Consider the following 12,159-nt stretch of genomic DNA (forward strand, 5'->3'; position numbering starts at 1 on the left):
TTCAACTTTTTGCGTACGTTGGCTCTTACTGTTAAAAAGTTTGGTAACCTATTTTAATTTAAAAAAATATATATTGTGAGCATTTTCCCATTCATTAAAAATTACTTGAAATATGATTTTTAATGGCTTTATAATATTTTATTACATGACCATTAAAAAAACTATATTGTTGGGGCTGGCCCCCGTGGTCGAGTGGTTAAGTTCGCGCACTCCGCTGTGGGGGCCCAGGGTTTCGCTGCTTCGGATCTTGGGTGCGGACATGGCACTGCTCATCAGGCCACGTTGAGGCGGCGTCCCACATGCAACAACTAGAAGGACCTGCAACTAACATATACAACTATGTACTGGGGGATTTGGGGAGATAAAGCAAAAAGAAAGGAAGATTGGCAACAGTTGTTAGTTCAGGTGCCAATCTTTAAAAAAAAAATTATATTGTACAATAGATTTTTGCAGTTATTTTCTGTGTAAAATAATGGGAAAGTATTCATATTCATAAATCTTTGTCTCTTTAATTACTTCCTGAGGATCGATACTTAAAGTGTGTAAGAAATTTCTGAAAGATTCCAATTTAATTTTAACCAGCAGGATATGAAAGTGCTTGTCTAACTCCATCCTTTTTATCATTGAATATTTAAAAAATGTTTCTTCAATCTGGTAAAAAGTGGTATCCCAACTTTTTCTTTTTTTTTTTGAGGAAGTTTAGCCCTGAGCTAACTACTGCCAATCCTCCTCTTTTTGCTGAGGAAGACTGGCCATGAGCTAACATCCATGCCCATCTTTCTCTACTTTATATGTGGGACACCTACCACAGCATGGCTTTTGCCAAGTGGTGCCACGTCCGCACCTGGGATCCGAACTGGCAAACCCTGGGCCGCTGAGAAGTGGAACGTGCCCACTTAACCACTGCGCCACTGGGCCGGCCCCAAGAATCCCAACTTTTAAAAACATTGAAATTGATATATTAACTTACATAGTGTAATAAAATGCACAGCTCTTAATTGTTAGGTTTGATGAATTTTGACAGTTGTATATACACAAGTAACTTTCATTCAAAAGAAGACCGTAGACCCCAGAACATTCTTAACCCCTTTCCAGTAATCCCTCCCACTGATCTGCTTTTGTTACTATAGGTTCGTTTTGCCTGTTCTTGGACATTATGTAAAAGGAGTCACGCAGCTCCTGTTCTTTTATGTGTGGCTTGTTTTGCTCAGTATGTTTTCGAGGGTCATCCATGTGTCTATAGTTGGTTCCTTTTTATTGCTGAGTAGTATTCCATTGTATGAATATACAACAATTTCTCCAGTTTGTGGGCATTTTGGTTATTTCCAGGTCTGGCTGCTGTGAACAGTCTTGCACACATTCTTCACTTCTCACCATCCCTTAGGCCTGGGAGCTTCCCCTGCATCCTCTGCAGAGGCTCTGTGAGGTGAGGCTGGAGTAGGCAGAGGCTCACGTGCAAGAGTTTTGAGGGGCAGATAGATCTCTTCTGGCCTGCATTCCACCGGCTGGAACTCAGTTCCAGGGCCCTAGACAGCTGTGAGGAAGACTGAGGAATGTAGTCTAGCTGTATGTTCAGGAGGAGAAGGAAACAGTGCTTGGTGAAACACACCTAAACAGGTCCTCCTCTACCATAGACCTTGAGGCTGACCTCTCACACGTTGAAGCTTCTGAGTTCTGCTGGATACAAATTATAACCCATTGATTGGGGGTGCTACAGTGTGTCCTTCCTGCCTTAGATGAGTCTTCCTTAGGGCCTCCTGCTTTCATCTTGTGTGCCCCTTGGCGGCTCTCCCTTCTTCTTCATTCCTATCTGTGACCCCTCTCCTCCATTTTCGTTTGTTTTAGAAATGACCTTGCTGCCTACCTGGGAAAACAGGACTTCCAGAAGCATCTCCCCCAGCTTTCCTTCTGCTTGCCCCTACCCCAACACCTACACATTTATTTCTAGCCTTACCCGTTCTTGATTCCTTCACTCCTAATCCAGAGGACACTGTCCCTCTTCCCTAGGTGAATTCTCCTCTGCTTCAGATTTCCCCTCTCCTGCCGCCTCTGAGAGCTTACGTCCTCAGTTCTCCCTGTTGTCTTCAGCCTCTCCCTCTCCACTGCTCTCTCACAAAATAAACTGAAGATTTTCTTGAATTAAAAAAAGAGCCCATCCCTTGATTCTCTCTTTGCCTCTGCCTAGTTTTCTCTCTGTTTATAGCCAAATCTGTTTTTATTTTGCTGAGGAAGATTTGCCCTGAGCTAACATCTGTGCCAGTGTTCTTCTATTTTTTAGCATGTTTTCTGCCAGCACAGAATGGCCTCTAACAGAGCCGTGTAGGTCCGTGCCTGCGAACCGAACCCAGGCTGCTGAAGCAGAGCACACTGTTTACAGCTGAATCTCTTAAAGAGTAGATTTCTAGCCATCTCTACTTGCTCATCTTCAGTTCCGTCCTCCACTTGCTGAAGTCTGACTTGTGCTTCTACCATCCACTGGAATTACTCTCACCATTGCTAGTTGCCCTTTCCTGCTGCATTGGATGGTTGTTACTCCTTCCTTCTTGACTTCTGTGAGACCCTTTAACCTTCCTGTACCTCTTTGTCCCTTCTCTGGTCTGCCACTTGGGCTCCTTTTCTTTCATCTGTCCTAACTTTCTGCTGGTGAGCCCAGAGGCTCTGACCTCAGCCTCTTCTTTATCTTCCTGTATGGGTGAGCATGGCGCTGGCACTATTTCTTAATTCCCAATTCTGCAGATCAAGCTCCGACTTCTTTCTTGAGCTCCAGGCCATCACTCACAGCCGAGTAGCCTTCCTTTCCTCTCAGGTTGGCAGCTTCTTACTACAATTCATGGCTTGTGCCACCACCAGCCATCAGTCATTAAGCCAGAAACTTGGTATCAGCTCTAGACTGTGCCTCCAATGTCACCATATCCTCCTCCTCCTACTCTGAATTCCACTCTCCCGATGCCTGGTGGTCGACTTCTTCTCTCACCTGCGTTATTTTACTGGTTTTACAGTTTGTCACTTCTTTCCTTGCCCACAGGTTAGTTGTCCTTGGTTCCTTTCTCTGTGTAACATTTTAAACTGTATTTTCTTCCAGATTTTCCAGGTTTTTTGGTTGGGAGGATTATATTTGAATTTAAAATTTTATAAAACTGAGGTTTTTCAATTGGCTATGGGGATAGAGTTAAAGATATCTTTGCCAAGATAATTTTATATGAAAGTAGTTGATAGATATACACTGAGATTCCTAAGAATTTCATCAACAATTTGTTAACCCACTATTCTGTCTAGTTATACTATCAATTTTTAGAAGATCTTTTGTAGCACAATATAAAAAAGTATGTCTTTGTAAAAAGCAGATCTATTTTTCCTTTGTTTTCTGCTTGCATGCCTTCCTTTTCAGCATTTTATTCCTGTTCCTGTGGTCACAATTATGCTTCTTCATCATAGAACCATGTTTAAAAAGTAAGTACTAACATTGATAGTAATAATGCAGCTGCAGTCATTTTTCACAAACATTGTGCCTCGACTACAGGAATTTAGTTTCCACCTTTCCTAAGGGTCTGAAAATATGGTTGATTTACATGACTGTTGAGATGGGTGAATACTCAGAACTATTCATATGAACTATTGACTTGAGAAATGTCATTAACTTGAAAATTCATCCAAAAGATTCTCAAGACCTTGCAAGTCCTTATAGCTCAGACTATGTTTAATATGACAAAAGTCTAGCAGTACAAAAACAATTCAGGCAGTTCTTGTTAAGGTTGGGTTTTTAATTTTTTTGGTAATGGAGTTTATACCAGTATTGCTTTTTTCTAAAGATACTGTATTTTTAAAAACTGCGTTTTTTTGATTTGCAGGTCCCTTGTGGTGGTCCATTTTTGGGCACCATGGGCTCCACAGTGTGCTCAGATGAACGACGTGATGGCAGAGTTAGCCAAAGAACACCCTCAAGTTTCATTTGTGAAGGTATTACATTTTCATTGTCATGTCTTTTATGAGTTTGATTCTGCTTTATTGGTTAGAGTACATTGTATTAACTAACATAAGGGAGGAGTGGTGTGGAATTCCACATGTGTATAATTGGTGTTGGGATCTGTTATTCTTGCAGTAGATTATTCTTAAAAATCTTAAAATACTTTTGCATTTCTCCAGTAGTGAGTAGTGTAAAAATCACCCCACTTTCCCGAACACATGCTTGGGTGGGAGGACAGGATGAGTCCACAGCAGGATGGACAATGTGGGAATGTTTGTGAACAAAAGCAGACTAGATCATTCACTCTGGGTAATTGTAGTTTTAATATAGTAAAAATTTTAAAAAGACTTATTTCATTGAAAAGCTAGGTGTGATGTGGAAAGTGATTCAAGAAAGACTATGTAAAAGCTGCTAGAACCCGGGGGAATGGGAAGAAGTTGCTCTCTGGGGTTGGATAAATGCAAACCTGGAGGAAAAACTGAAAATTTTTCTAACCTGTTCAGGAAGCAGAGGAAAAAGGAAGCTAGACAGTTTCTCTCTTGTCTTCTTTGTTTTCACTCCATTTTGCATGTTGTCTTCTTTGTTTTTACTCTGGTTTTGTGTGCTCTACATTCCTAGTATCTTTCTTGGGTGGGTAAGTACTAGGAAAGTGATAATTGTGACTGTGGATGAGTTCAATTGTTTTAGCATATTTAGTGTTATCATTCAGAACTTGGTAGTGGTTTAGGCAACAAGGCCAAAATATGAGTTGAGAATCTTAGGAATGAATTATTGGGAAGGAAGTCACACTCAGTATTCAGAAGCCTGAATCCTTTGGATTTAAAAAAAACCAAATGAACAAAAAAACAAAGCTTTATTTTGTAAAACCAGAATTTGTGAATTCAGAGGACATATTGGCAAGTGTACTCATATATGTGGTTAAAAATGACATCAGCTGTATTTGTCTGTAAGCCACTTTTTATGTAAACTGAAAACACAGAATTCTGACAGGCTAATTCATTTGTATAGTAGGTGATATAATTTTAGACGGTTTCTATTTAGATAAGTGTACTTTGAATAGGTATTGCACTTAGGTGATTCAGAAATCAAAACAGTGTAAAAAGATGTACCTTGAGAAGGCTCACCCCACTCCTTGCCCTGTCAGCCCTATTGTCCCCCCCATAAGTAATTGCTTGTATTAATTTTGTATGAATCCTTCTAGTGTTTCTTTATGCAGATAGAACCAGTATGAATATAATAGATAGCTTTTTAAAATTTAAGAACTTATTTAAAATTCCAATGAAATGTGTAATGTAACCTTAGAATGTAACCCTAAAGTGTCCATTATAAATAATAGAAGGGGACATTAAAACTGCATGTTTGGTCAGTGATAAAAGATAATGATTACAAGTGAAATAAATGATTAAACATTTCAATCATAAGATTAATCAAGGTGATGGTAATTGTAAGTCTGCTTTTATGTGTATAATGTTACTGGTTTAGGTAACACATTGTTCTTAGCTGCCATCTGAATGATTTATTTAAAGTGACTATAGAATTATTTCTCACATTGGTACCAAACTTGGCAGTGAGATTTTAAGTTGTTCAAGTGCTTAAGTGTCTCATCAAGCCAAGGGATCGGAAGCACTTATCTCTTGGGGATACCTGAACCCGACTGCACCTGCCATCCATGGGGCGGGTGGCAATGCTAGATGGGTAGTTCATCCAGGCGTCGTTACTTTCTGGTGGCATAGTTTTTCTTTCATTAGACATCATCAAGGGCAAAGACAATTTGCCTGGAGTTTGTAAGGTAGGTAATTTAAAAGGTCACAATTGCTGAACAATACTGAGCAAATGAGAAGTAAAATACTTGAGAGACGCATTGGCATTTCCCAGTACAAGAAGCGTGTGGTTCATTTAAGAATAGCTTTCTTTTCTTAGAGAGCTTTTTGAAACTTCTGGGGTATAGAACTGATGTTCTACTACCTCTGTGTCTTTTAATTTTTTTTCTTAGTCTCTTTTTTTAAGTGGTTAATAGTTTGGCATTTTTGGCTTGTGAAGTATAGAGGTTAGTCGATTCTGTGACTTAGATTTATAGAACCATTATGTAGGTGATCTTAAACATGATGTTTTAGTAGTTTGATTGTAAAGTTTTGTGACTATAAACAGTTTCTTATTTCGTTGATGATGGCAAAATATACTGAGAAAAGTTAGCATACATTTTTGGTCTGAGTAGTTTGTGTTAATTGGAATAGATTGCTGAAAGGCAAGGCTTTCGTAGTTATTGCATCTGAATCCCCTCATTTCCTGCACTGATGAAGTGAGAAAGTGCACCCATGCTCTTTCCTGTGTCACGTTTGTAACATGTGATGTTCTGCTCACGTGCATCGTCTCCCATATCTAGTCAGATCCTGAGGCTCTGATATTCTCACACCTCCAAGGGCTTAGAGGAGATACATGACTTATTTCTATTCCTGAAATCTCATAGAAACCTTCCATTTAGTCAGAATAAGATTAAATAGCTAATTAAAATGTCAGGTACTTTTCCTTTTTAGATTGTATAAAGTCAGTTTGTTAGCACTTTAACTAAAATGGGAATACATGTTTATGATTTAATCAATTGGTAGATAGAATCTTTCAAGATACAGTATCTGGTAGAGGGGCAGGAAAGAGGAAGAATAGCGTAAGGCTTCTTGGGTGACGAAAAAGTTGGGTACCAGTAGTCGTGTTCAAAGTCCAAATCAAATCTATTTTTTTATAGGAGTGGCAATTGACTATTTTTTAGTTTTGTTTTATTTTTTAAATAAAAACTGTATATTAAAGTGTATAACATGGTGATTCACAACAAATCCATTTTGTATGAAGTCTTTCCTGTATACCCTGTGGCTTTTCTTTGGTCTCTGAACTTAGTCTGTGCCATTGGTTGGACTACTAGGGGAATGTCTTGTAGTTTTGTCTCTTCTGTCATTTAATTCCTGTTTTGATTGGCTTCTTGACTGGGTGGTGGGAAACTTGAGGTAGGGACCTTTACCTTACCATGTTCTCTCTTTTTTTTTATTGCTTTCCTTCATGCAGTTAGCTCCCACCTCTCATGCCAGGCTGCCCACCCCAATTCCAGCGTAGTACCCTCATCCTACTAGACTGTGGTACTCATTTAACCATATAATGCACTTGAGTGCAAAATTTTCAAAGTCAGACTTATCAGCTGCCTGGTGGATGAGATTTTATACAGTTGTATTTCATTTAGTATTAATCTTGTTTGTATAGTAGCTGCTGTATTTGCATTTTACATCCATTGTAACTTCAGATATAAGGTCAAGGGTGCAGAAAGAGTTATATACTTAAATTTGTATTTTTTGATTCCTTAAAGAAATAGGAATTGTTATAGTTTGACTTATTCTTAAGTGTGCAACCATCTTAAAAATACAGGCTCACACTGTTTAATTTCTAAAGGTCTATATAATCAGTATAGATAATTTCTGTAGTTTACACTGTTTACTACTAAATATCTGTACAATTAGTACGTGTAAGCAGACATTGTAGGGCAATTTTCAGAAGGTACCAACTAGCTGTATAATAACTAGGTACCAACTAACTAGCCGAATTCCTATTTTTCAGCCTCAGAATGTTACCTATGGTTATGCATCACAAAATAATGTTTTGGTCAACGATAGGCCACGTAGACGATGGTGATCCCATAAGAGTAGTACCATATAGTCTAGGTGTATAGCAGGCTGTACCATCTAGGCTTGTGTAAGTACACTCTATGATGTTTACACAAGGATGAAATCACCTGATTATCCATTTTTCGGAACGTGTCCCTGTTGTTAAGCAACATATGACTGTAGTTTAACAAGGATGAAATAGCCTAAAGATCATTTTTCAGAAAGTATCCCCATTGTTAAGCAACACATGACTGTAGTTTGTTTGGCATCTTAGCATATGTAGGATTCCGTTTTTTAGGAACTCTGAAAATCCCTCTCAGATAATTCTAGTAGAATTGTTAAGTCTTAAAAATATCCTAGTTTTTATCTGTGTTGTTTTGGTAAAAAAAAATCACAATTAACATAGTTTATTAGCTGTTACTGGGCTAAGTTTGGCAAAAGTCTTTTTAAAAAAGTTTTCAGAAATGTTATTTTAAATATCTATTTTGAAATTTGTATTTGACTGACAAAGAAAGAATTTGATTTTGAGAATTTTTCCTTTTGTATCACATGTCACAGAGTAGAAAGAAGCTTCTGTATGAGGTTTAACAAAATGTCCCTGAATGTTGAGTTTAATCGTTCTCTCTTCAACCTTGGAGCCTCAGTGCCACCACTGGCCAGTGGGCATTCCGTTCTTGGCTTAGGAGTAGTGACTACCATTTGTTCAGTATTCTGTCAGAATTTATATATTGAACACTTCTCATTATATGCCATGCATAGTGCTAGTTACTGGGAATACAGAACAGTAAGGGCATAGACAGTAAATGGGTAACACATATTATCAAGGTAATTTCAGATGGTTATAAGTTCTACAAAAGAAATAAATAGGCAGGCTGTGAAAGATGAGGTGGGGTGCTTTATTTAGGTTGAGGCTGGGGAGCGAGAGCTAAAAAATGAAGAGGAGACAGTCATTGGAAAAGCTGAGAGAGAGCTTTTAGGCAGAGGATCAGCAAGTGCAGACTTAGAGGAGCAGGCAGAAGGCCAGTGGGGCTGACGGATAGTGAAGGAGGAAAGGCTGTGGTATGAAGTTGGAGGCATTGGCAAGGGCCAAGTCGCCTTGTGGGTGATGGTAGAGCTCGGATTTTATTCTGAGACACAGTCTGATTCCTAAATTGATCACTCTGGCTGCTGTGTCTCCGCATGGTTCGAAGAGAGTAACATTGCAGACTAGAAGTAGGTACATCAGTTAGGAGGCTGTTTCACTAGGCCAGGTGAGAGAGATGCCTTGGACAATAGTGGAGAGAGAGAGTTGAAATAATGTCATGGTTTGAGTCGGCTTATGTTTTGGTGGGGAACCCAGAAGACCTGTTGATGGGTTGGATGTTGAGGATGAGGGAAATAGATTAATCAAGGTTGTCTCCTTTTTGATTTGAGCAACTGGATGGATTAAATGAGATAGAGAAGCCCTGGGGAGGAGCAGGTTTAATGGGCGATATCTAGTAGGGATCTCAGTGCAGTTGCTGAATGTATAGCTTGGAGGTGAGGGGAAAGGTCTGGCCTGCATAGAACTTGGGTGTTGTTGCCATATTGTTAGAGCCGTGAGGTTGGATGAGACCACTCTAGGAGAATGAGTGTAGGTAAGAGAAGCAGACTCAGAACCAAGTCCTGGGACATGCAGCCATGTATAGGTTGGCCAGAGGTGAAGGAAGAAGCCAAAGCCTGAGTCTAAGAGTATGAAAGGGAAGAAGAAAACATGGAAAGCCAAAGGAAGGGTGTTGCTAGAAGGTGCATGTTGCCATGCTTACTGAATGACTGCTGAAAGGTCAGTAAAATGAGGAAAAAAGACTAAGCATTGGATTTGGTGAAATGGCAACATGGCAGTGTAGGAGCTTGGCTTTGGAGCCAGACTGCCTCGCTCCGCCACTCAACAGTGTTGTAATCTTGACCAAGTTACCTGACTTCTTTCAGTTCCACTTTCTTTAGTGGGGTGGGTGTAGTGACAGCACCTATTGTTGTGAGGATTAAATGAGTCAGTAGACGAAATACGTTTAGAAGTGTCTGGTCTAGAATAAATCATAGCATTAGCCGTTACTATCCTGGCAGTTTTCAGTGACCTTTGGTAAACTGAAGTAGGCTAGAGAGAGAATTCCCTACCTCTGGACTTATCTTGCTGTAGCAACACCTCTGCTCTCGCCTCTTCTCCAGAGGCACACAGCATACTGCAGGGGAAGTGTCCAAGTTTGAGATTCACAGTACAGGAAGCAAAAGACGTTCCCACCGAAGGCATTCTATCTGAGATTCCATTCTGGAAATGTTCGTATTTGGTCCTGAAGTCATGTATAAATCCCATCTTTGAAGTTTAGTCTTTCTTTCTGATTGTTGTAGTAGAAAAAGGTAACCATAGTATAGTGAAAAAAGTGTAGACTTTGTTTTAGTCAAACGAACTTGGGTTTGTTTCTCAGCTCTGCTCCTTATTAACTGTGTGTCTTTGGATAGGTTACCTTTTTACCTAGCCATCTATAAAGCTGAGGTGATAATATGCCTCCCACCGTTCCAGGTTGTAAGTAGTCTAGGCACTTTTATTTAAAGGGCCTGTCATGGTTTATGGTGCAGATAGCTATTATTGACCATCTTTGGTCTCTTCTGAATGCAGATCATTTTAAAATATTTATATATTTATTTTCTATTTTCATTGTTATAGTTGTTGTGTTGTTTTATATCCAACAAAAATATTTCCAAAGAGTTTTAGTGCTGCAAAGGTTTTAGGACTTCAGTTGCCCTATGTTCTGGGGAATAGCTTTGTCTTTTTTTTTTTTTTTTTTTTTGAGGAAGATTAGCCCTGAGCTAGCTGCTGCCAATCCTCCTCTTCTTGCTGAGAAAGCCTGGCCCTGAGCTAACATCTGTGCTCATCTTCCTCTACTTTTTATGTGGGACGCCTACCACACCATGGCTTGCCAACCGGTGCCATGTCTGCACCCGGGATCTGAACCAGCGGACCCTGGCCGCCGCCAAAGCTGAATGTGCGCGCTTAACCGCTGCGCCACCAGGCCGGCCCCTGGCTTTGTCTTTAATGGTACCTCTGGCCCTTGCTCAAGAGGATTTGCCTGTCACCCTGTCACCATTGTCTTTGTCTTATTAAGATCTCGTCTTCTGGGTGCTCATTTGAGGAGAGGTACGTGTAGTGATCCTCTCAGCTTCAGCAGGAATTTCAAGAGGATTATTTGCTTCCCAGAACAGTTTTCAGTAAGAGACCCTATTGGAAATCAGCAGGAATATGAGAAGAGAACAGCTTTGAAAAAAGTATATAGGAATTTCTTTTTATGAGTCAGGATGTTACCTGTTTTGCTCTGGTTTAAGACCATATTATCTTGTTTTTACTTAATATTGCCCCTTTTTTAAAATTTGTATTACTGTTCTGTAAGAATCCAGTAGTACCAAAGACGGGGATCTTAAGTGAACCTAGCCCAGTGCCCAGTGTATGGTGGGCACTCGATAGATGTTAGCCAAAAGAAGGAAAATAATGAACTGCCTTTGTCATCCATCACCTTTTCTGCTCCTCTTTGGTCTGAGCGTGGAATTGTTTGAAAGAAAACAGCACAAAAGTTTCTAAAACTTCAGGAAGAGTCTTTTCTAAATAGCTGTCTCTGAATGCTTTGTCTTCTCTGTTCTTTTTTCAGTTTTATTGGACAGTTTATGTTGATTTCACATGTATATAACTTTATATATAAATACATTAAAAAATGAAAATAATTAAAAGTAGTGTTCCAAAAGGGTCTTCTAAAGAAAAAAGAATTAAGGTAGTAAAAGAGCGTCCAAGAATATTAACTAGAAGATCCAAACCCGAGACAAATGATTGCCTCCGTGTGCTGTCAGGAGTCCTCTGGGCGGATCTGCCGCACTGGCTGAAGCTCTAGAGCAAATAGTATTTCAAGCCCAGGGGAAATCTTTCACTTTTGGAAAAATACAGTATAGATATTTTAAAAACTTTTAACAATATAATTTAAGAATAAATTTTATTTCCTACAGGTATGTGAATACAGATTTTTATTGGTTTTAAAAAGTTTATATTACATTGACAGTCCTATGAGGGAGAGATGCAATATATCTTGGTTTTTTTTTTTTAAAGTATACTGTTCATATAATCCTACATAAATAGCTCACAGTAATTGTGTTCTAATTATTTAGAAAGTGTGTTATTAAATATGTTTCAAATCCATGTATCAGATATCACATCATCTCTTGTTGAGGGACCTCAACGAAGTTATCAGACAGAATGCAGTCATCTTACTTAGAATGTGTTTCAGTGTATGAATAGGCCCAGAAGCAGGTAACCTAGCAAGGCGTCTGCTTAGCGTCCTACAGCCTTGCAGGAGCTAAAAGTAAAATTGATCAGACACCAATAGTTTATTGAAGAAATACTCCTTTTTGCTTCATAATTCGCAGAAGGCTGCAACTGTCAGTCATGATGTACTGCCTCTTGAAATTAGTCAGTAGAGCAAACAGCAAGAATTGCTGTGGGCAGAAAATAAGCACTGTAATCATGACATAACTGGGGTCAGTGATTTATGGATT

The 12,159-nt window shown here is 39.3% G+C and overlaps 1 protein-coding gene across 1 annotated transcript in view; it reads left to right on the forward strand.

The window, feature by feature from the left end:
- GLRX3 (glutaredoxin 3) overlaps window positions 1-12,159 on the forward strand; it is a 32,387-nt gene that overhangs the window by 2,413 nt on the left and 17,815 nt on the right. Inside the window, exon 2 of the mRNA XM_046654165.1 lies at window positions 3,849-3,957. Within this exon, the coding sequence (XP_046510121.1) occupies window positions 3,849-3,957 (109 nt within the window). The remainder of the gene's footprint in view (window positions 1-3,848; window positions 3,958-12,159) is intronic.

Source organism: Equus quagga, chromosome 2 (assembly GCF_021613505.1).
Source record: "Equus quagga isolate Etosha38 chromosome 2, UCLA_HA_Equagga_1.0, whole genome shotgun sequence".
Lineage (NCBI taxonomy): Eukaryota > Metazoa > Chordata > Mammalia > Perissodactyla > Equidae > Equus > Equus quagga.